The sequence below is a fragment of the Tachysurus vachellii genome, chromosome 17 (assembly GCF_030014155.1).
Source record: "Tachysurus vachellii isolate PV-2020 chromosome 17, HZAU_Pvac_v1, whole genome shotgun sequence".
NCBI lineage: Eukaryota > Metazoa > Chordata > Actinopteri > Siluriformes > Bagridae > Tachysurus > Tachysurus vachellii.
In genome coordinates, this window is record NC_083476.1 from 9,749,397 (window position 1) to 9,775,548 (window position 26,152).

The 26,152-nt window shown below is 37.8% G+C and overlaps 1 protein-coding gene across 1 annotated transcript in view; it reads right to left on the reverse strand.

Annotated features, from left to right (window-relative positions):
* The window catches only part of jakmip2 (janus kinase and microtubule interacting protein 2), a 49,362-nt gene that overhangs the window by 18,445 nt on the left and 4,765 nt on the right, over positions 1-26,152 (reverse strand). The window contains exons 2-12 of the mRNA XM_060891282.1: positions 21,290-21,534; positions 20,232-20,729; positions 16,764-16,973; positions 15,820-15,918; positions 15,550-15,696; positions 14,636-14,776; positions 6,575-6,628; positions 6,077-6,199; positions 5,408-5,536; positions 3,842-3,925; positions 1,388-1,450 (exon numbers count right to left, since the gene is read on the reverse strand). Of these exons, the coding sequence (XP_060747265.1) occupies positions 1,388-1,450; positions 3,842-3,925; positions 5,408-5,536; positions 6,077-6,199; positions 6,575-6,628; positions 14,636-14,776; positions 15,550-15,696; positions 15,820-15,918; positions 16,764-16,973; positions 20,232-20,729; positions 21,290-21,418 (1,677 nt within the window). The 5' untranslated portion in view covers positions 21,419-21,534. The remainder of the gene's footprint in view (positions 1-1,387; positions 1,451-3,841; positions 3,926-5,407; positions 5,537-6,076; positions 6,200-6,574; positions 6,629-14,635; positions 14,777-15,549; positions 15,697-15,819; positions 15,919-16,763; positions 16,974-20,231; positions 20,730-21,289; positions 21,535-26,152) is intronic.

Genomic DNA, 26,152 nt, shown 5'->3' on the forward strand with positions numbered 1-26,152 from the left:
AGTGGTTGAGGGACGTTATTGAGGACGTGGGATGCAAACAGCATATCAGCAGCATATTTTTCTCTGTCTCTTTTGCTCCGCTTTTTGCTTTCACTTTTTACCTATGCCCTAGTTCACTGCAAGTGAGAGCAATTGAGCAATTAATCCCAGGTGCATGATTACTGCTTGTTCTGGTTGACTCCTGAATGCTTCTTCTCTACAGACCTGCCTGATCCATCCTAATGCCCTACTGCTAGTTGGGGTCTCATCGCTAAGTGGTGCTCACACAGACTACCTGGAGACATTTGGGACTGCTGTAGATAATGCCACTTGGTGGTGGCACTGAATTGCTCCAGCCGAGGTTGTGATTACACTTGTGTCATTGAACATTTCATGGGTTTGGCAGGTAATAAATAATGTTAAAGCTATAATGAATTTAAAAATCACGCTATCAATCATACTTTTATTTTGCTCGAAAGCCCCTGGTTACACAACTTCCCTTGACTATATTCAGTTGTTAAAAGGACATTAATTAATTAATGGCTTTTCTTTTTATATTTCTGTAAAGCTGCTTTGAGACAATGTTAAAAGTTATATACAATTAAAATGTAATTTAACTTAATGTTCAGTAGCAAAGAGTCTCGGAATACACACTTAAATTGGCAAAAGTTTTGGGACGTGCTGTACCTATTAACTCTGCTGACAGTTGCCGAATTATGCACACTGTGCACCTCAGCATTCACATTCATAATACCACTTATAATAGTTTACCATGGAGTATTTAATAGTGAAGAAATTTAGCAAATAGACTTATTGAACAAGTGGCAACCTGTCACGGTACCACGCTTTAATTACCGGAGCTCCTGTGAGTGACACATTCTTTCACAAATGTTTGTTGAATCAGTATGCATTCCTAGGTGCTGGCATGTGGCCATGAAAGTGATTGAAACACTTACATTTAATTAACTTTGGGCAATATAGTGTACAACAAATGAAACCTTGAGGTGTATGGCATACATTCGCAGTAGACTAGATCATGTTCCTTCCCAGTCAGCCAAAAACAAGAATACAAGGCTATCTTGGCCATAGATTCACTGAAACTAAGCTGCTGAAGTACTCAGACAATAATTCTTGGCATTTCAGAGAACCAGTCATTTTCTGATAGATTTAGCCCATATCAAAGTTCCTTAGGTCTTCAGTCCATTTCTACTGCATCCAACATGTGATACCATCTAAAATATCCCAAACATCGACATACTGTATATAAATATTAGCTAATAATGTTACTTGCTTATTCTGAGTGGTCATAATGGTTTGATTCATTTGTGTATTTAGAATACTAGCAAGAATTAAAATAATACAATATAACTGGCTCTCTAGCACTTAGAAAAAAATGTCCATGTCAAACCTTCTCCAGGATCTCTTGGTTGCGCCTGAGGAACAACTGTTTCTCATCTACCCATTTGGAATCCTAAAAGCAATGAATGCATGAATTAGATGCTGTAACACATTCGTCAAGCTTCTCAACCAAATATTATAACTGATTTATGAAAGCAAATACAATTTCTGTATAAAAGAATGAGATTTGTTTGAAAACAAACATTTTAATTGGCCACTGTCTAACCTCACATAAAAACAGACTAAAACACGTTACATACAAATAAGGCAAAAGTTTAAGTACACCTAGGCTAGATATGTTCAAGCATCTACTCATTTCAGAGGTCATTTTAAAATAATCAATACTACCCTCAGAGTCAGTGCATTAATCAATACTACCCTCAGATTCCTACTCTCAGAGGCAGTGCATTTCTGTGCATTTGATATTATGCAAAATCAAAAAAAATATAAACCTCTACAAGTCAAATGTACGAATAAAAGGGTCAAATTGGACTCTAGTATACTGTAGCAACAAAGAAATAGATGAATTTGGTGGCATCATGTATTAAATATGTACATATACCAGGGCAGAGTATTGCGCAAATAGTCCATATTTTAAGGAGAATTGTTCATTAGAAAGCCATCACCTGAATCCCACAGAAAATTTGTTGACTAGACTTGAAACAGCATGTCTGAGCAAGACTTACAAATATAGATTAGAATTAACAACAGAGTTACACTGGTTCTATCTAGATGAGAGCGCATAAATTCTGTATTGTTCGGGTCTAGCATTGCCATTTTATAAGAGTGCTAAAAGTCAAGGAGGTCAAGCCAAGTAGTTGACCCAAGAGGTGTACAGCATGAAATAAGGGAATACTGACATTAAAAAAAAACAACACAAAAACCTCCATTCCATTAATGTGCTAGACTTTAATTTACTGCAAACTAGCTTGACTTTAAACTGAACCATGAACTTAACATGAACTGACTGTAGTAAACTGCAATGGGAGAAAAGTCCCCGAGTGGTGTAAAAAAGCACCAAAAAAAAAGTAGCTTTCACCTACACCAGTCTCCAGATAATATTATTACTGCTCCTGATCAGAGCTTACTCTCCTTCGATAGGGTGAAGTTCCTTTAAAGAGGTAATATGATTTAAGGGTAGCTACCAAAACCCTTATAAAAATAATAAATTTTTCCTTTAGCAATGACAAAGTACCTAAATTCTTTAAACTAGCAGTTATCAAAATCCTAATTAAAAAACCCAAACTCAACCTCTATAAGCTGTAGTCTTGGTCCAGAAAGCAGCAGCCACATATATATATATGAATACTAAACCTATGCCACAGGGGTGCTCGCACAAAACCATGTCACTCACATGAAAAAACATCATTTACAACTCTCTGAATTGTAGAATCACCATGCAGGGTATGTCCTCTTGTCTCTGTGATTGCTGTTGTCTTACATTTAAGATATTAAAGATATTAAAATCTGTCTGAGATTTTGTGAGGTTACCCTTTACATTGTATAATACATATGGAGTGCACAGAGACACAGTATATGTCTGGACGGAGACAATTTTGATATGAGGTGAAACTTCCTCTCCTGCAATCCTGCATATCTCTTCTTATTCTGGTGATGACTCACTGCTGTATGATTGTTTTATGCTATTTTTATATGATCAAGTTGAATGTTTTTTAATGTGTAGTACAACAATACAGTCAAATATTAAAGTGAGGGTTTTTCTCACTTGAGCAGACAAAGTCATCTTACATCGATATATGAAAACTAATCTGGTTGAATGATTATTGAATTGCCTTTTAAGTTTTCCTTGCCAAAGCTAGAACGGACACTACACACTTCCTGTGTGATTTTTACCATAGTCACCAAACTATGGTAACTCCACCATAGTGTGACTTTTAAAGATCTAGCTGAAAGAGAGACTTGATGTGATTCAATAGGACTGTAATTCCATTGTGCATAAATCAGTTTTTCTATCTACTTTTTTATATTATCTGAATAAGATATTCAGTGAACAAGCGTAAAACGGTCAGAAGCACTTCCAAATGCACTTAGCTATGCAAGATCTTCGATGACAGAACTGCAGGTTTTTTTTCTGTTGTAGGTAAACAATTTTGCTTGTTATGTTTGAGTAAAAAAATTAAGACTGACCCACAGTTCAGTTCACAAAAGAATTAGAAAAAAAAGGTACATTTTCAAAACAATTTACATGATAAAATCATTTAACTTCGGGATTTTTTGCCAACTTAAAAAACCATTAATACTTAACACAGTAATTTGTTTATCACCGATTTAACCTTTCAATGAATACTGTGTATAAGTACACTGCAAATGTACAGAAACATTTTGTACTCCAGTTATCCAAAACCAGATGAAAGTTTTTAATGTTTGTGTGTCCACATTTGTGCAGCATGTGTGCCCATGTATGTTTACTATTAACGTTAACAATAGTCTAAACGTTACTCACCTGTCCTTTGGACACAAGCTCTTTCTCTAGGTCTTCAATTTTTGCTTTATACCTCTGCACATCAGCTTGGAGCTGCTCATGAACCTGTAAAAATACATAGATTATTCTTCATTAAAGATATTTGAACATATTTTAAAAGTGCCAGCCAACCCATGCTCATAGAATGGTTTTGAATGTAAACATCTTAGAGTAATTGCTAACTATGGTGACTAAAACAAAGTGCAGACAGGAAACACAGATAAAATGTAAAGTAAAAATCATATAAAGGGCACATAAAAATGTATTGGGAGTGTGGCCTAATTGACTTTCTCTCTTATTGAGATCACCTCTAACCATTCCAAAGCGCACAGGATGCAGGGGGAATTTTCAGATGTTTGCATTAGGGTTGCCAACTGTGCCTGACAGAAAACCTGGACTATGTGTTGCAAAAACCTGGCCTTCCCCACAATCGCTTTGCCAACAAGCGGGGAAGACTTCTGATCTGACAGTTGTCCAGAAAACAATCACTGACACCCTTCACAAGGAGCCTCCAGGTTTCTACACATCATCTTGTCACCCGTCATGGTTGGTTTGTTTGGAGCACCAGTGGCATCTCAACCTCTGATGGACTAAATACTCTGCCCACACAATGCATATGCCACTGCTTATTTAGATCACAATTATTTACAATAATGACTGGTAGCTGCATTTGGAATTACGGTATGTGGGCTTTCATTTGGGCAGGTTCATCCCCAAATAAATATGACAACAATAACTGCAGCCTTCCCAAGACATAGTAACAAAAATGAGGGCATCAGCTGCAAGCTCTTAGCAAGTATACAGTAGCAAGTCTTTAAACGAGTGTCTGCCAAATACAGTAGACATAATCACCCTCGTATACTAACTACTCTGCTGCCCTTACCCTTTTATATAATCACAGCCTGCTCCAATGGCTCCACCGCAGAAAGTATGCCAAAGCACAGATCAGTTGTTGGCACTTCAGCCATTCAAATGCAGTCCACAGGCCTCGAATTTGGAACCTGGTGGCAAATAATCTCTCTTGCTAGGGATATGGAACTAGGGAGTAAGCTGTTTTAGCACCCTAGCTGAAGTTATTTGGTGGACATACATATCAGTCAAGTGTCAGCTGCTGACGGAGAGGCAGGTTGAACCAGCAAGTAACGTGATGATTCTCTCCTCTCTTATTTACTGCCAGTCTACTTATCAGTGTTTCCCTCCCAACTCTGCTATTAAAGGTACAGTGGGTTACAGTGAGCGATGTTTCTGCTTTATAGAGTATAATAGGGGAATACTAACCATTACCATTTATACAATACAAAGTTTACTCACTTCTCCCGTAGTACTAGTCAGTCATTAGTTGTGCAGCTTAATAAATATAATAACAAAAAATTAATTGCAAGGTTTATGTACAATTGTACCATGTTCACCCTATTTACGGTCACTCTGCTCTGCCCCAAGTCTACACCAATGTGGATACTGTATGTCAATCTGTAAGAGCCTGTTAGTGAGGTTTTACCAAAAAGACAATTTGGGACCAAATGTCAATTAATCTAAGATACAGATTACCTTGGTTTCCATCTCAGCATCAAAAATGCCACCTTTCTGCTCCTGCAGCAGGGCGTAAGCTCTCTGAAGGGCCTGGTACTCCCGTGTCAGCTGCCTGAAGCGCAGTTCAGACTCCTCAGTGGCCAGACACTGCAAAAAACACTAATTCACTGCAAGACACTTGGGGGTTTGTGTAAAGGAAGAATGAATGGTGTCATTTGAAAGAAAAAAATAAAGGCATAACACAAAACATACATGAACAATGAGAAATATATATAAAGTATAAGAGCAAATACAGTGAAAAAGAAACTGATAAGTTTACTATTATATTAAGAATTGAAAGGTTGTCATAAGGCGCAATGAGAAGAAAGAAAATGTAGTACAATGTACATAGGAAATGTATAGTAGAACCATGTCAGTGCAACTACAATGGTAATTGTGGTCTCTAAGACATTTTACCATCTATCTGACTGGTTAAAACAGTTAGCCACACAGGCTGACCCTCAAACTTCAAAACCTCAAACCAAATGCAGATGAGTGGTGATATCTATTACACCTACAATCAATTTGGCTTACACAAAATTTCAAAATAACCTGGATGAGTCTATGAGAGAGCATGTGTATGGAACATCTGATAGCATACTGTTACTTATCTAACATATGTTAAAGCATACATAGTTTTTTTCTCACCTCATCCATTTCTTCATCTGGTGTGGCTGGAGTACGATCCATACGTAAAGAAGCCACAGAGGAGCTCTCAGAGTCCACTGACTCTTCATCGTATCCATAGAATGTGTCCACAACAATATGCCTCTGAAACCATGACACAGATTTTTGTAAACATTGATTTATGCATATTATACATATGGAAACAGACAACACTTTCAACAATTCCCATGCTTGTACATCCTCATGACTGTAGGTCTATGCCTTGGTGTAAATTAGAAAGGGAATATATCAATGTTCTATCTATAAAGATGCATCATTTTATACACTTTAATTTTGTTCCTGTCATATGGAAAATAGATTTCAGAATATAATGGCATTAAAATTAGTTCTGATATTCATTAGAGAAATGAAGCCAGACATTAGGTTTTTTGACAATTGACTATTATTAGCCCTATTTAAAAAAAAGCCACTTCAAATCATTGACACAACCAGAAAAACAGTTCCAAAAACACATCATACCTTAATAGGCCTGCTTCGTTTATGCCGCTTCTTCCTAAGAAGTTTTTCTCTATCCTAAAATAACAGTTAGGGTAAGAACAATCACACAATTTTTTTTATGTAAGCAAAGGCACCAACATAGCTAAATAATAAAAATTAATTAATATTTAGGTGAAAAATTAACTGATAATTATTAAGTAACTGATATTTAGCTGTAACCAAATGTTTGGATTTATAATCAATGTGTACAAATTTGTGCCATTTTTACAAAGTTTCAAAGTAAATATTGTCAGAAAACAGGATTTACAGATAAAACCAGACCCAAACACAGTGGTAGCAAACACAATTTATTTACATAAATAACACACACAAAACTCTGTCCAGGGTGTATCCTGCCCTTGATGCCCGATGACGCCTGAGATAGGCACAGGCTCCCCGTGACCCGAGGTAGTTCGGATAAGCGGGTGGAAAATGAGCGAGCGAGAACACACACAAAATACTGGTGAAAAAACAAACCAAAACTCAAAAAACTACAAACCGAAATACACAAACCTAAGAAACCGAACAGAGACCATGAATACAAAGACAACACAACAACAAGGATTCAGACAACAAGGAACACAAAACATAAACAAAAGCACATGGTACAAGATACACTGCTGGAATGCCCCCTAATGTTTTAGCAGGAAATTGTTTAAGCAATCCAGGACCATGCACGAAAGTCCAGGGGGACATTGATCCCGGCAAGATCCTGGAGGAGCACAGCAATGTCCAAAGGATGAGCAAAGGCCACAGTAATGCTCAAGGATGGAGAGTGCATCGTGGAACATGGCGAGCCACGTGGGGGAGCAAGGAACACAGCAAGGTAGGGGGTGTAAGGAACACGGCAAGGCACGGCGTACACTACATGTCATAGTATTGTTTTCATAGTTTACAGGACTCTGTTTAGTTCTCTTAACTTTATTCCGGTCATAGCATTCACCAGGTTATGCTACACCTGGAGCTTTGCTCTGGTTTGCCGTTTTCTGCATTTGCCCTTTTGTTTCTTCATTAAAACACCGTGAATTGCACTTCGGTTTCCGGCACGTTCTTCCGCCTGACATGATGTCATTTAAAACTCCCTTTTTGATAGCAATGTGAAGACTGCCCTTCTGCAACTTACTGGCAGAAACCCTCTCTTAAACTATCATTTAGGACCATCAGCAAGTCCTCCCCCACCATGGCCCAGAATGACTTGTATAACTCTGCTGGAAGTCCATCTATACCAGGTACCTTTCCACTCCATAACCTCTAGAGTTTTCTGAAGCTCTTCTTAAGATTTTACCTCACTGAGTGCTGTGTCTAGATATTATGGGACTTTTGGCAGTCCTCTTAAGATGATCTGTGGTTTGGTCTTTATGCTCACAGGAATACAGCTTTTTATAAAATCTGACAGCTTTCAGTAGGCTCAGATAAAATAGATAAAAATCAGTTTCAGATACTGTGAGGGTCTGAATGTGCTCTTGTTTATTTATTGACTGTATAAGGGATTGGAGTTCTGTGATTATAGGTTCAACCTTTTTTATTGATCCTTGTGGTGTCGAGAGATAAAAAAATTTTAATTGTTAAAAACAATTACACACCCTTAATTGTGTGTAAATAATGTTTGAAAACATAAAATCCTTTCCAACCTCATAAAATAGAGACATAAAATTGGTACGTACATGAGCCCATGTGTACTGTTTATGAGAGGTGTGAAGGGAATTTCTACTGATGAGAAGATATGTGGGTTTTTATATGGTTACAGTCACTGTTGTACAATTAAAATCTCCACCAACAAATGAAAGTTCTTCACCGTTACAGACCTCTATGCCTTTGCATAATTGATCTAAAAAAACAAGTCTTTCTATTGGTGAGGTTGGAGCATAAACAAGATTCCAGTTTGAGACCAGTTTGACAATTAGTTTGTTGTTTTTAACAGTCTGCCTTTCACTACCTCCTCTATATTAAAAGAGGCTAGCATGAAAATCTTTGAAAATTAAATTGCTACCACTCCACTAGTCGAGGTGTTGTGTCTCAGGCAGGAGAGGTCGACCCATTCCTGTGTCCAGTTAACAACATTCTAACTGGCACTATCTTTCTTCAGGAGAATGATAGTGCCAGTTAGAATGTTGTTAACTGGACAACATTGCAAATACGGCCACGGCCACTATCTTCTTCAACCTGTTCACCACTATCGTCGGGGTGGTCATCTATGACAGGGGTGGCCAACCCGCGGCTCCTGAGCCGCATGCGGCTCTTTGCCCGGTTTCATGCGGCTCTTACGTTCATATCGAAGTTTGTATTTGTGTCTTTTTATTGTGCGTGTTCGCTTCGCTTGAGTTCAATACGGTATTTTTGTCAAACGCCCATGTGAGTGGGATGAAAATACCTCAAAGTTTCCCAGTAGGAGCAAGATCATTTGAGTGAACAATTTGTGTCAAGTTCGCTCTCAAAATGGCAGGGGAAAAAAAGGTGATGATCATGTGTGCCCATGTGTATAATGTGGCTCTTTGCGGAAACACAGTAAAAAATGTGGCTCTTGGTCTCTGACTGGTTGGCCACCCTGGTCTACGATAACGGGAGGTCCTCCAGCAGGTGCTTCCATGGTGGTTTCAGTTGTGCTTCCTCCTCCTTTTGGCAACATTACGCTTAAATAGAGCGTGCAAAGCGTAATGCAATCTAGGAGCAGTGATTCGCCAAACCTCCCTTACTGCAGTCGCACACATTTATTCTGATTTTATTTTGTAGTAATGAGTAACAAAGATGGAAATATAGTGGAGTAAAAGTATACATTTTATCTAGGAAATGTAGTGGAGTAAAAGTGAAAGTTGACATAAATTTAAATAGCGAAGTAAAGTACAGATACGTGAAATTTCTACTTACTGTAAGTACAGTAACGAAGTATTTGTACTCCGTTACATTACAACACTGCTTTTAGCAAGTGTTTAATTTCATTTGCACTGACAGTTATTTACAGCAGGGATCAGAACACTGGTATCAGACATTACTTTCTGTATCGTTTCAATTTGTACAAATTCTCTGTCTGATATTTTTGTATGTTTCATTGCTGCATTTTTTTAATTCTTTTTTCTTTTTGATGGTGTTTTAAAGACCACCTCTTCAGTTTCCATCATCACATGTCTAAGTTTTCTTCCAACAATGTAATATAACCACTAGTGCTTTCCTGTGTGTTATTAACAACTTCATCAGTGTTAAGCTCTGCATTACTCTACTGTAAACTGTGCTCAGCCTGTAAAGTAATCTCAGTACAGCCAGTGCTACTCACCCTCTCATTCAGTACTGGGTCGGTTTCAGTGCTTAACACTTCAGGTGGTTTCTCACAGTTTGCTCTATGTTAGTTAGAGTAGCCGTCGCGCTAGCTTATTCCACTCCTTCTGAGGCGGGAGGCCCCGGCCTCACCTTATACCTGAGGATTCTCTTCCGGTCCAGCCCTGCCCTGTGCCCAATGTACTGTCTTCCTGCTGCCTGGGGATATGCGCACACTAGGTGTCCAGTTCTAACGCAGCACTTCATGGAGTCATTCGACACAAAAATCACATAATCGAAACAGTCTATTTTGAACATTAACATGCGCTCCAGCTCGATGATGTTACTGTTCAGGATCATATGTACATGAACTTTCTAAACTACACCACATGCTTCACCAGGTCAGACTTACTCCTGATAGAGATCATTTTTGCCACCATCACCTCTCCAGAGGCCAGGTACACTCCTCCACACTAGCACTCTAAAACCGTAGTACTGCATGTCATGTCATACACCTGACTGCCCTGGGCTGCCGTGCTCTCCTGCGAGATGCCGGAGCTGACATCTAAATCCAGAGAACTCGGTGTTAGATGAGATGTTATTCAAACAAAAAACATAAGTAAATAAATAAATATATAAATAAATAAACAGAAAAGCTATTATATATTATTTAACTCCATATATTTAGGTTTACATTTTATGATTGAGTTTTAATGGTGCTCAAGAGATCAAGGGGGACTCAACTCCGTGACATCATAAATTCTCTTGCCAGCCTCCATTAAACCCATCACCAAGTGCTTCTGACTTTAGAAAGAAAACGTGCTTCAAAATTTCATGCATACCAAATGCCCCACGTTGATAAACTGCTTGAGCCGTTAGGTGTGGCTAGCTTTTACTCAACATTGTTCTGTGCTTAGGGAAAATATATTACTCTGTTTCAAAAGGGTCAAACTAAGGAGATTGCTGAAACTACTATAATTGGGTTAAGAATTGTCCAATGCATTATTACCATCATCTTTGAGGAGGAAATCAACAGAAATAAATCTTGAATAATCATGATTGAAGATTACTTAAATATTTGGTGAAATCCAAAAAAAAAACCTGTAACTGAAGGCTATGTTTAAGAGTGACAGTAAGAGCATATGTACAATGCGAAGAGAACTCAGGGGTTTGGGACTAAACAGCTGTGTAGAGTGTTAAGTGAGGCTAATCAGGAAACAAAGGCTTCAATTTGCTAATAAAAAGGAATAGCATAAATAATAGACCCTGGAGCCATGATAAAAGGTCATGTGATCTGATAAGTCCAGGTGTACTCTGTTCCAAAGTAATGGGCATTTTAGGATAAGAAGAAAGGTGGATGAAATGATACCCTGGAGCAGAGAAGATTTAGGGCCTTGCTCAGTGGCCTTAACCACTTGAGCTACCTTTTCACCAGACAAACATCAACATTTGCCCACATCCTGCCATGAGGCTTCCACTGCTTGTATTCAGGAAGTGAGTGACTCAAGATTTTAACCCTTCACTTTAAGTCTATGAATTCCTCAATCAAATGAATCCCAGCAGACAATGATGTGCAGTCACCATGTTGTACAACATTTGCAGAGATGTTTGGAAAATAGACAGTTAGAAAATAGTAATAGCCCCATCTACATCCTATATTGCATTATTTTATCATATATTTTTAAATATCCATTCTTTTAAATATCCTATCTTTAATAATATTTCTCTCTAAATAATCTTTATTTATGATAACAATAGTTAGCATATCTACAATCTAACCACAGGCGTTGCAAGCCAGTGACTTCTGTGATGGTCCCAAACACAGATAAATAGAGAGGTTTGCGTCAGGAAAGGCATACCGCGTAAAACGTACCAAACTTAAAATGTGAATTGTCAGTGGGAATTTCATACTGGGTTAACAACGAGCGCCACCAGCACTTTTGACCTACTGGGTGCCAGAGGAAATTGGACTACAGTTGGGAAAAGGAAGGAGAGGAGGGGAAAAGGTTTGTAGACAGAGAGAGAATAGAAAAGGCAGGTGTATAGGTCTGAGAATAGGGACTCTTAACGTTGGTACAATGACAGGGAAACGTAGAGAGCTGACAGACATGATGAAGAGAATTAAGGTAGATATACTGTACTGTGTGCGCAGGAGACCAGATAGAAGGCAAGCAAAGTACATAGTATTGGAGGGGGTTACAAATGGTTTTATTATGGTGTGGATAGGAAGAGAAACGGGGTAGGAGTGATCCTGAAAGGTGAGTTTGTGATGAATGTTTTAGAGGTGAAAAGAGTGTCAGACAGGGTATCGGGTATCAGTTTGAAGTTAGAAATTAAAGGGGTGATGTTGAATGTCATCAGTGGTTATGCCATGGAGAATAAGAGAAGGAGAGATTCTGGAGTGAGTTATATTAGTGATGGGTAGGTTTGGTGTTAAGGAAAGGAACCCAGAAGGACAGATGGTGATGGACTTTGCTAAGCAGACAGAAATGGCTGTAGTTATCACTTATTACCAGAATTACCAGAGAGAGTATAGCCAGAGAGAGTATAGCCAGACAGCTTCGGATGGTTATGTGTAAGATGTATTCGGTGCTCACGAAGAAGAGGAGAGGAAAGATAGTAACAAAGACAAGTGGTGGAAGTTGAAAAAGGAAGAATGTTGTGAGGAATTCAGACAGAAACTGAGACAGGCTTTGGGTGGTCACTAAGAGCTTCCAGATGACTGGGAAACTACAGTAGAAATGATCAGTGAGACAGGTAGGAAGGTGCTAAGTGTGTCATCTGGAAGGAGAAAAAAGATAAGGAAACATGGTGGTGGAATAAGGAAGTACAGGACAGCATTCAGAGGATGAGGTTAGCTTAAAAAAAAGCAGTGCCGACCAGAGTACATACTGAATATTCTAGTATAGGGAAGTAGAACAGTGAGGATACAGAGGGCTGTGGTCAAAAAGTTGCAGGAGTTTAAGTATTTGAATTATCAAATTGAGTATCAAATACTTAAACTCCTGCACCTTCTTGATTTGACATTTCAAAAGATTGAAATCTGACAATGATAAGTCCAACAGAGGCAGTTGCTGGGACTGTAGATAAATCTAACAGTGTTGCCCAAATCACCCTGGCCCCCTGTGGAGACACTGGCACTTGCCAGTGGAACGTAGGTTGCCAGGTTTTTTTCGGTTGCCATCATAACAGAGATGTGGTCTGAGTAGCCGAGGTGGGGGTGGGGCTCTACAGAGAAAGCACCAGGGATATTTGTGTAATCAGGGTCCAGCACATTCACCCTTCTTTTTGCAAAGTTTACACAATGATGGAATTTAGGGAGAAGATGGTTGAAATTTCTGGTAATAATAAACAGCATGAACATTCTGAATTTGCTAATAATTCATTAGAGTTTACAAAAATCCTCCTTAGAATTAGTGCTGGAGGAGTGTACATTCAGAATATAAACACAGTGATTATGTCCACAGGCAAAAAATAAACAATAAAAAGGTCCGCAATTAACAGTCACAAACTCCATCAGCAATGAGAAGTAATTTGAAAGTTCTTGCACCATTCTGTGTTTATGTAAACACACAAGCCACCACCACGAGCCTTAGTTTACAGAGCTGCATTTCTGTCAGCACCAAATGAGTTGAGCCCATCTAAATAAAAAACAAAGACACAGTGGTCTCTAAACTCATGCTGCCTTGTCGGCTAGAGTTGAAAGTATTCCAATTTAGTGTCCAGGAAGAAACATTATAAGCTAGGGTTTGCTTTGACTCTTGCAAGGACTCCTGCTTACCAAGCTTCCATTTTATTACGCACCACTTTCAACACCTCTCCCCCGGCTACTGGAAACAGACAATGTTGAGTACTGAAGGCCTGGTCTTTACAGCAAGCCAAGCGTATCTTCTCCAGCAGAATCCAGAGTGGCTGCAGCCGTGCTGCCATCTTGAATCAGATCTGCCATGACTGGAGCAGTCCAGTAGTTTTGGGGTCAAAAACCATATTTAACCAAAAGTGTATTAGCAGATTCTGTTGACTCCAGTATTCCAAGAAAAAAATGGCCTTTTCCTTTTCCACCAATATTTTCACCCTTCACTTTGGTTTGTTGGAACCCCAGCTATGTTTCAATGGCTCTTAGACAGAATAATCACCTGCAAAATGTATCTAAACCTACTTTAGATGACATTATCATTTACATTAATTGTAATGTAATGCTTGCCAACAGCATTTACAACATTTGAGAGCAGTCCGGAGCTTTAGCCTTAGCTTTAACTAAATTTCACTCTGAGACAAATTGTGACATATTAGGGCAACAATCTGTGACAATACAAATGGAGACAAGACATGAACTGAAACAAAATACATGTGGCAAACTAAGCAAACACATAAAAACATGTAACAAAGGTGACGAGTGTCATAGTGGCTATGGCTGCTACATGCCTGGCCCAAGTGTAAAAATGTCAGGTGTTGGATTTTGTGTGATTCAATGATTAAATTACTCCAAAACCTGAAATGTATCATCCATTGAAAAGACCTTTGTATGTTTATATATACTTTTGCAAGCATTTAAAAAACACTGTTACACATTACCATCTTCTACAGAATAAAAAATATTTTAAGCTGAATAAGGACTAACAAACTGTGATGTATAAAAAAGTATATATAAAAGAGCTGCAGTATTCTTAACTACATAAAGGTAGATCTTTTAAGAGAGATCTTTGCATTTTTCACCAAACATCACACATACTAACATGCATGTAAAATAAAATTACCAATAACCTGATATAGACTCTAAAGTTTTTCACTCACTCTTGTTAGGTCATCGATCATGCTTTGCTGCTCAAGAACCTGCAACTTGAGGAACTCAATTTCTTGTTCATCTTGAGCCTGGTCCAAGTCATTCATAGATTTCAGTTTCTTTAATGGCGGGTGCAAAGTAATTTTCTCTTTCTGAATAAAAAGATAAAATAAAGTGTGTCATTGTCATTTGAACATTGAATTTAATTCATGATCATTTAATACATGTCCAGAGTAATAAATAAACTATTACAAAAATGTCACAGTATCTGACATAACTATACAAAATTGCTGTCTGAATAAACTTTCTAATTGTTTTGAATTAAAGATGAGGTTGCAAACAAACATAAAACAGAAGATGGCTGCCGTTTCTCTTTGGGTTGGAGACATTTTGTAACATCGTCTGAAATCAGTGGATAAATTTTAATGAGTAAACAGTGCACTATATTAAGACACATGAACTGTCTTCAGACTGATATCTCATGTACATTTACAGCATTTAGCAGACTCCCTTATCCAGAGCGACTTACATTTTATCTCATATTTATACAACTGAGCAATAAGAGCCTTGCTCAGGGGCCCAGCAGTGGCAGCTTGGTGGACGTAGGAATCGAACTCACAACCTTCCGATTGGTAGCCCAACACCTTAACCACTAGGCTACCATATCCCTCCTTATGCAATGTCTCCCTATACAGTGCTCTATACAGAATTGAAGTGGGCTTTGTCCTGTTTGTTTGTCAGCACCATTAGACAAGAGTAATTAAAATGCTCATTATAGAGTTTCTATTAGACAACTTGGATTAGTCAGTCAGACAACTCAGTGACTTGTGGTCTTGAAATTATTTACTTCCACACATCACAAATATGGAATGGGGAAGGAGTTCATCTGTATGTATTCAGACTGAGAGTGCGTGAAGAAACTTACCATCTCCAGATTTTCTTTGGTCAAGGACTTAATCTTCTCTTCCGTCCGTTGGAGAGACTGAGTCAGCTCATCGTTCTTCTTACTCAATAGCTTGTTCTTTTCCAGCAGCGGCTTACACTGTTTTTCTGTCTCCCTAACTCGCTTTAGCTGAAAGAGAGGGAGAAAAAACAAAGTACAGCTAAACAGCTTGAAACTTGAGAAATTATTTACTCATTTTTTTCAGTTATTGTCTTGCTTCCATGATCACAAAATATGGGGAATTTAACATACTAGCTCATTTCTTTCATCCACTAGAAGTGTGTTACGGTCCTCCAGCTTCCGGATAGTGGAGTTCAGTTCAGCAACACGTCTTTGATTCCTCCTCATTTCCTATCATATGAAACAGTAAATATAAGTTAATTACATTAATAAAGATTATTTAAATTAAAATTTAATTAACTATACATATCAGGTGATTGGCCAAAAATGAGATCTAATGTGACTATTCATAGAATCTTCTTGTCTGCAATGCTTTTTTAGTACTGAACCCTAGTCCATTGCCACTTGTCTGATATGGCATGGCATACGATATGGCATAGTTCTATCTTTAGGCAAACAAATTATGTAATGGAATTTGAGGTGTTAATAATTCACTCTGGATAAGGGCATCCCCCAAATGTAAATTGAGTTTATATTAGGTTTAAGATTAAATATTCACAAACAAATACACATACTGAAATTTAAAACCAATAATGAAAACTGAATAAAAACTAAAATAACTTTCATCATTATGATAGAGATATTACTCTATAGAGATGTCATGCTGACTATAAATCAGTATAATTCAATCAAAGATACATAAATGTAATAATGAAATCATCAAAATGTATAGATAAAAACTATGATAGTCTTTACACTTGGCAAAAGCAGCACAGCCCTAAAAAATGTCAATTAATTAAGTGACTACAAATTGTCCATAAATAAACCTGTCCACCAACAGCTCACTGAAAATGTGTTCAGACTCTCATTTTCTTTGTTTTACCTCAATACAAATGCACGAGGGAAAAACTTTTCAGACCTTAAGTGCAGGTGCCTCCAATGGATCATTGTGTAAACAGATTTTAATTTGACTATTTGTTCTCTTTCCCTACCAGTGTGTGCATTATGGAATCCGACTAATTTAAAAAAAATCTTAAATTAAAAGAGGGTGAGCTACACCCTTACCAAAACCTTACCGGGCTCCCACAGTGCTCTGCTCCATCACCAGCCCTTCCAGGGATCTCTCTTTTTGGACTTCCAAGGCTACATTCTGCTTCCTTCACAAGGAAAAGCTGCTCATCCAGTGCATCTTTCTGAAGCTGTAACTTCTGCAGGAAACCTGTAGTGGTCTCCAACTCTTTCTCCAAAGAGAAAATTGTCCTGTCTTTCGCTTTGATTTCATCTACCTGAAAGTTTGCAGACAATTTACACTGAATTATCTTGTTCACTGAAGTAATTTAAACATTTAACTGCTGCGTTTTTAATCAACCAACTTATTTCTGACATTTTCCTATGTATGGAAAATACTAAAAATAAAGACTGCATATCAAGAAGAACCATCCCATTTTGACCACAAAATAGTCACCATTCCCAGAGATGCAACAAGGCATTAAGTTGATTTATTTACCTTACAAGGTCCATCCTAAATTAATTCAATGCAAATATTGACAGAAAGTGTTTTTTTTTTTTATCATTGGCCTTTTGACTAAAAAATGTTTTTCAACTTCTCTGAATGTAATCTCAGTTAATCATTCTGGAAACCTTCATCAAGAGAAAATCAAGCACTGAATTTCTTTATCAATACCTGCAAGTCCAAGAAGCCCACAGAAAGACATAATTGAAGAAAATGAGAAATATGCAGCACTGAAAGATCTGCGCAAATGATCTAACATGTCTCTAAGCCTGCTAGTGAATACCTTTACATTTAAGAAGCAGAGAGGCTGCAACTGGCTAGACAATCACCAGCCAGGTACAATACTCCACCAAGTACAATGTATTACAAGTCCAATTGTACAATTTCAAAAGAAACCACCAGTTTCTTGATAATGTATTCTAGTTCTTGTAGGCAGAAGGCTGAGCATTGCAAACTTATTTCATCCATTTTCATTCTTTTTTTTCATCTAAATTACTTCAATCATCATCAAAGTAAAGTTATATGTAAATGTTTATATGTATACCAAACTGAACAAAACGTGTATGATGGATCTACAAATATTTTCTTTGTATTTGTACTTTTATATTGATAAAAGGTGTTCATTACAGGGTGCATGAATGGCACAAATTATTTACATTTGGTATTTGCATAGCCCACAAAATTTTTCAAAATGCCAAATTCACTGGCTACATAGCTAATAACGTCTATGATAAGAGTTTTGAAACACATTTTCTTACATATGTATGTACACAAATAGGAATATAATCATCAAATTTACATGCCTGCAGTCATACCTATTTATAATGATCATGCCCCACGATATAGATATATCGTGGGGCATGATAATTATAAATCTATATTGTGGGGCATGATAATTATAAATAGTTATGACTGCAGGCGTGTAAATTTGATGATTATATTAGCTGTACATATAAATATATACATATACATCATTGGCACCTGTCAAGTGGTGGGATATATTAAGCAACATGTACAATATATTTATATACATTGTAAAGATGCCCTCTAGCATATTCTTTGAAGTTTTCTCTCATGCCCAGCATGTGCATTTACCATCATTCATGGCTATATACATGCATCACTACTGGCATTATGCTGCAGTTAGAGCAAACATCTAAATGATGATCAAAGATGATCTAGTTAGGTGTGGGAAGATTAAAGTTAGTATCTTTTCATTTTAGACTGAAAGCAAATTGAGCAACCAAACAAAAATTTGAGTAAAACCAGACAAATAAAATTTTAATTTTGTTAAATACTCAAATGCATATGTATTCTGACCAGACATGAGTTGTCTTAAGCCCTTTTACCCACAGCTCAATGCCTGAGTCACTAATAGGAAAAACCAGGAAAATGACTAACGGGATACTGATTGTTTGGCGGTACAATAAATTTAATGATAACACTGAATCTTGCTGCAGCATAGGCTGATTTCAGCTGTGTTCTAAGTTAAATGAGGTGCACGCAAGTAAGCTTTTTGAACTGCCTAAGAAAGAAATTGTTTTCAGCAAATTTATGGATTTATTTGGAGAAACAAGGCTTGTATTAACCTTTTTATTTACATAACCTTTACTTTACAGAAGAAAATGCAAGAGTGTGCAAAACAGAACAGAAATTCAACAGAAATTAAATTAAGATGTTTTGTATTACTCATCAAAAATTAAAACGTTTTCTATACTAAATACGCTTTCTATGTTTTGTCTATATATAGTTTAAACATAGGAAGATAACATAATATGAATCATTGGCACACTCTCTGCAGTAATGTAATAAATTCACAAGAAAATGCAGAAAACACTGATATGGTCATTTCAAAGGCTTCATACACAGCTTGAAATACATTACCTACACATTGCAGTGTTGCAATCCCGCAAAATAATTATCACTACAAATAAGATGTGCAGCCTCGGTCAAAACAACCCAAACTATATTATTTTGAACCAAACATTTGTTAAGTCTTTTAGACCACATGCTTTGGTGTTTTAGACAAGAGAGTCTTCTTAGACCTCCTCATCAATATAAACAGCAAAAAGAGGGCAGAAAAGGGCGAGATTATAGAATAGAATTAGCAAAGTGCAAGAAAATGTGGTGGAATAACAGACTTATTTTGACAAAAATGAATGCTAGAAATACAGTTGCTGAGATCTACAATGCATAATACTGTATGTGCTACTCTAGGAGTGACTGTTATGTGCTCATCCTAGTGCAAATAATATAAATGCCTACATAGAAAAGGTCACAATAGATACTCTACTACTTTAAATCATGAGCTTAAAGCTTGTCAAACTTTAATTTCTAGGTGGTCCGTTTTTCCTTCATCTTCAAGGTACTCACAGAGACACAAACACAAAAGTGCTTGTTTAAGCATAAAGTCAGAATTGTTTTAAACAAAATCCATCTCTGATAATGTGTTCATTTAAATTATTTGGAGCCTTTTATAATTTTATAAGGTGAATTGCTAGACAGAGAAGCGTAATTTGTCACTCCAGAGAACAGATCACTACGAATCTATAGTCCAGTTGCGGGACGCTTTACGCCACTGCATCTGCCGCTTTGCGTTGCACTTGCTGATGTAAGGCTTGGATGCAGCAGCTTGGCCATGCAACCTTATTCCATGACTCTCCATATGCACTGTTCTTCAATCTGAGGGCCACACAAAGTTTGGAGGTCTATAGCTATTGTCACTGCAGAAAGTTGCAGACTTCTGCAAACTGTGAGCCTCAGCATGCACTGACCCCACTTTGTGATTTTACATGGCTGAGTTGCTGTTGTCCACAATTGCTTCCACTTATAATACAACTAACAGTGACCGTGAAATATTTAGAATTTCACGAATGGACTTATCACAGCTCATGAAAGCTACCCATTCTTTCACAAATGTTTGTAGAATCAGTCTGAAACAGTCTGCATGCCTATTACAAAACCTTCATTTTGTTGTGCCCTTTGTCAAGTTTTAAAAAAAACAAATATAACAAATAAAACGGACACTCACCAGACGCCGAATGTCACGCTCACAGTCCCACTTGATCTTGGTGATTTGTTCCTGATGTGCCTGGTGCTCAGAGCGCAGATCAACCGCCTTAGTCTTATCAGCCTGTATAGCAGCACTGAGCGCCTCATCTGTTTGACGCTTTGCAACCTTCAGTTCGGTGATCTCATTTAACAACTTTGCACGTTCCTGTTCAAAGAAACGCCGTGCCTCATCACGTGCCTCCAGCGTCAGCACTGTGCGAACCTTCTCGCCAGTTCCATCACGCAATGCAGCCAATGCAGACCGTAGCCTCTGGATTTCACCGTCCTTGATCTTGGCAGTTCTTCCTAGCTCCTGTTCATGCTGTCGTGTCAGTGATTCACGCAGTGCTGCCAGTTCCTTCAGCTTCTCCTCATGCCAGCGTGCCCGCTGTTCAGTAAGAGCTGCAGTGTGCCTGTGCTGCTCCTGCTCACGGATGCGCTTGGCCTCCTGTGTTTTATCACGTTCCAACTTGCTGGCCTGTTGGGGTAAGAGAACTATTTGGGTGGAAGACCATGTCTGGTTTATATTTAATTCTTCCAGTTTTATTTTAGCTATTGACTTACTAACTTACATGCAATTATTCCTCATATTATTGTACTTACCAGCTTTACATAATCATACTCTTGTATCTTAGGACAAGTCCGATAAAACATAATTCTTCCAGTCAATGACTCATTCCCGAGTCCTTCCTCAGCATGGTCAGCCCATATGTGCCTTTATACCATATACTGTACAGTATTCCCAACATATGTATTATATCATCGCTGTCGGGTGGAAACCTTGTATGTCCAAATTTGGCCAATTTCATATTTTTTCACATATCGATGCTATTGGTATAATAACAACTTTAACGATACAATGTTTAATAACTCAAAAAAATACGGCGTTTTTTTCATTTCCTGAAATTATAATGGTTTTGGAGATACGAGGATTCCACCCGACAGCGACGATTTAATAGAGTGACAGACAGACAAAAAGAGAGAGAGAGAGTGAGAGAGAGAGAGAGAGAGAGAGAGAGAATTTGAAAATTCACCCACCTTGCATTTTTCTTGGTGAAGTTCAATTTGAATGTCAGTTAGTTTGGACCTGAGATCTTCATTGGCTGCTTGTAAGGCAGAAATGATGGCTTCAGGTTTTTCACCTTTTGAGCGTCCTTTTTTCGCCATTGGGTCAGATCTTACTACACGTGCTCAAACTCAGCTCTCAATTTTCCATTGCTTAAATAAACGAAACTGAGGTTTCCAATGCCGCCTCTTCCTCATTATTCTGGCAGACAGAATACCTGTGGGAGAGTAATGATTTAATTATTTATGTTCAAGGAAATATAAAAAACCAGCCCAGCTAATTCTTTTCCACTTTCCTAGTCTTGGTTACTTCAGACCTGCATGCAGTTTTTACTTTGCGAAATAGAAATGCCTTTAATGCCATTTACTACGGATAAGGTTTTTTAATGAATTGATTATATAACTGTATTGCACTGTATAACTGTATACAAATAACTGAATTGCACTAGACCTCTGGAATGCATACAAAGAAATATTCACATAATTAGGTGAATTCTATTTTAGAGGCTTCCTATCAATGGGGTATTTACACTTTTGTGTTATCAAAATATACTCCGGGAGGTTTAAAAAACTTGTTCTGAGAAGACCAGAAAGTGCTACTGTACACACAAAAAAGCCTTTTAAAAAGCATGAATGAATTAATTTTTCATTGGCTTGTGTGTTTTTTTTTTTTAAAGATTACATAGATTATGCTTCTTCACACAGTTGTACCTCTCGTCTGTAAATGGACCCATCTATGTTGGACACTATGTTGGAGTCACATCTATGTTGGACACTTATATTTTCATATTTTCATATTTTATATAGTTTCTTTTTATATAGTTTATACTTTTTTTATTTATCTACCTCCTTTTGGTTATATTTTTTTATCCCAAATTGCATTCCTTAAGTTTGAATACCGGACAGATGCAAAAAGTTGCAAAGATGCAAGATATTCAAAGATGCAAGATATGGCCACCCAAATCCTCTCAGATTCAAACCTGGTTTGGATTTTGGTGGCCATATCTTGCTATTTTGCTGGCCCTATCATTAGCCTAACATGGTCATGTTACTGCCAAGAAGTATTTGGAAATTCTAAGCAATTTAGAATTCAAGAGATGAAAAATGCATTTACTGTATCTTTGTAGCTTAAAGAAATTATAATTATAAAGTGCCAGGTACTAATTCAGAACTTAATGATGAGACTACTGAACACTAGGCTCATCATTAAGTTTTGATTTTCATCCATTATTCTTCTCCGCTTCAATGAGTTCGTTAAAGTCCTGCCATGTTTTATATATGCAGTCATATTGATGGAGAATGTTGCACTTAAAACACCAGAGAGTTGGGTTGTAAAGCTTACAGATGCTCCTGCTAAATGGGCTCCCAAGATCTGTCGCCTTTATAGGTCTGACATGTCACCCACTTCAACATTGTCTTAAACTAACCACAGCTGAGCACAACTTGTTTTATACTGGCATGCAACCTAGACAATATATAGCAATAAAAAATAAATAAATGATTATCACATTTCATTTTTCACAGTAGCCTACACAAATAATATTAACCATTGTGGATGTTCACATTATTTCTTCCAACCACTGTTTTGTAATTTTCTTTTTGTTACTGTTGTTAGTTACCTATATGGTTCAGGGGTTTATAAAGAATCACAGTATTAGCTGTTACGTATTTTCCATAACTAGGATTAAAGTAATCTTTTAAGTGGAGAATAACCTCTCCAAGATTAACATATGACATTTTCAAACTTGTAGCAGGTAACTAGACATTATAAGACATTTTATACACACTAGACATTGTATATATTATATAAACTAAATCTGTGCACTTGATTGGAACAAAATCAAACATCCCTAATTTAACATTTAGATAGGAAAGCTGTCTATCAGTCAGAAGCAAGCCAGGGAAAATTGAGCTACAAAAACATGTTGCACTGCCAATCATCAGCAGTGAACACTATGCAATGACTTCAGAAGGCCTTCCACATCAGAAGTGATTTACACAGTTGCTTAAAAAGATCTAGCCTGATTCAATGGATCCCAACAAACTGAAACAACTCCAAGTAAGTCTGTGAAGGATAATATACATTATTTTGTTTCTAAGCTTTTTTAGTTTTTCTAAGCTAAAAACTTCTTTTCTTTTAAACAAATGAAATTGAGCACAGCCATGAATTAAATTTTTCTCTCTTTGATCTCTCTCATCTTTGCATATTATCCTTGTGGCAAAATATCTCATGTAGTTTATGGTAATTTAGACCATTTCACAAATGAATTAAAAGAGCTGTATCTTCCAACTTTTCAGTATATATTCAGTAGGGCACTCCCTGACCACCCCGCAAAATTTATAACATTTGGCACATTAAGCGGACGTCTAAGAACGTATCATTGTTCTTGAAACAGCCTCATGGTTGCTAAATCACGGAAAAATCCCTTTGAAATTCTGGTCCATGTTAACAGAATAGCATGATATAATTCCTGGAGATTTTTCAGGTGTTTTTTAATTCAAATCAGATAACTGGAAAGGCCACTGAAGAACACTGAACTCACAGACATTAATGATACTAGTTTGACATGGAAAATTATCTGGAAGTAGCCATGAGAATATGAGTAATTCCTCCGGCAACTCCGGTTTCCTCCCCCGGTCCAAAGACATGCATGGTAGATTGATTGGCATCTCTGGAAAAATTGCCCGTAGTGTGTGAGTGAATGAGAGTGTGTGTGTGTGCCCTGCGATGGGTTGGCACTTGGTCCAGGGTGTATCCTGCCTTGATGCCCGATGACACCTGAGAGGCTCCCCGTGACCCGAGTAGTTCGGATAAGCGGTAGAAAATGAATGAATGAATAATATGGCAATGTTAGTGCAACATATGTGGTTATGCATGTGGTGTTTGTATGGTTGTTACTGTGAATTCTACTGTGAATTCTTTATAGTAAATTGTAGTGTTTGCTTAAAGAATATAAATGGGTGTAGTATGTTTTATTGCTTTTGATATTGCATGGTATAGTTTGTGGGCAGATACAATGAGGTCTTCCACTGTAGTAAACAAGGAATCATAACTTGAATAAATCAAATACAAAAAAAATCAGAGGCTCATTTATTCGATTAACTGTAACTACACACAGAACTTTACATTTCCCCGTGCACTATTATTACTGATGAACAAAATGCTAAACTCTGGACATGTGATGTAAACACAGACGCTGCAAAATGAAAAACGGAGGGCAAGGGGCCAGGAGAAGATTCAGGCGATAGGAAACAACAGAAGATTTCCAAAGTTTGTGATCATTTCAAACAATAATAGAAAGAAAACTCCATACAGTGTGTTTTCTAGAAGATTGAACTGGCGTACCACTATGAGTGGAGTCGACACAAGGTAACCTTAGCAATTGCATTTAGCCTAAATCATTATGATTTCTAGTTAAAATGAAGGCCCGTAAAAATGTATGTTGATTGTGGCTATATGTAGTGACTATTTAAGACCAAAAATCAATATAATGGATAGTTATAGATGATGTCTGCAAATTAGCCAAGATTTGTGAAAGCCTAAGTGTCATTCATGTTCAGTCTCACCCTTTCACACACATGTGCAGACACGCGTGCAAACACACACACAGACACACAGAGTCTCACAGCCTGACCACGATGCCCCTTAAGTAAGACCCTTAACCCTGAATTAGTCAGATGTATATAAATGTAAGTCGCCTTGCATAAGGGTGTCTGCAAAATGCTGTAAATGTAAATCCTGTGTAAGGTGTAAAAGCCTATCGTAGGTTCTTTCTGACATGTAGTTCTCTCCCTTGGGGACCATCTGCTACATTGGTTGTTGAAAGAAATCACAAGTGTGACTTGTCAGAGTACTTCCAGTTTTACCAGGCACCATGGCCCAAAGTTAAATAAACATTTGATTCCTATGTCAATATTCAAAGAATGATTCCAAGATGGTGGTACAGCAGTAGCACACAGCAGCACTACGGATAAAAATAAATGAATGAATTGGGGCATGGAAGACTTTATTATCTCCACATATACATTGGAGGTTGGGGTTGGAGTGAAGGGGCAGCTATAATACAGTGCCCCTTTAGAAGGGAGGGTTAAGAGCCTTGGACTAGAGTCAAACAGTGGCAGTTTGGCAGTGCTGGGGCTTGAATCCTGATCATCCGATCAACAACCCAGAACCTTAACCACTTGAGATACCACTGCTCGATGTCCAAAATGGTGATTTTTTTTGTTTAGCGATACTTTTCAGAATACACGGACACCAAAACCAGTGGCGTTCATATATACAACGCTGTTAAAACATAGTAATCATGTAAACCTGCATCATGATGTTCTTGAAAAACTTTGCGACTTCGGCTTGCTATGGAGATCAGGCTTCCAGTCCTCAGTATCGCCTGGTGTCTGCAGAATGCTCACCCCGACAGACTATTTATTATCTTGCTGCTGGAGATTTCAATCATGCAAATCTCAAATCAGTGCTCCCTAATTTCCATCAGCATGTGGAATTTGCAATGAGAGGGGAAAACATGTTGAAGCTTGTTTACACAAACATCCCCGCCAAACAGTTCAGAACCCCGCCCCCACCTCGGCTCTCAGACCACATCACTGTTATGCTAATTCCAGCATACAGAACACATGTCAGACAATCTAAACCAGTTCTGAAGCAGGTGAAAACCTGGCCAGCAGGAGCCGTCTCTGCTCTTTAGGACTGTTTTAAGTGCACTGACTGTAACATGTTTAGAAAGGTTGTGACCAATGGCAATCCATCAACTTGGAGGAGTACACGGCATCAGTGACCAGCAACATCATCAAGTGCACTGAAAACATGACTCCAAGACCATC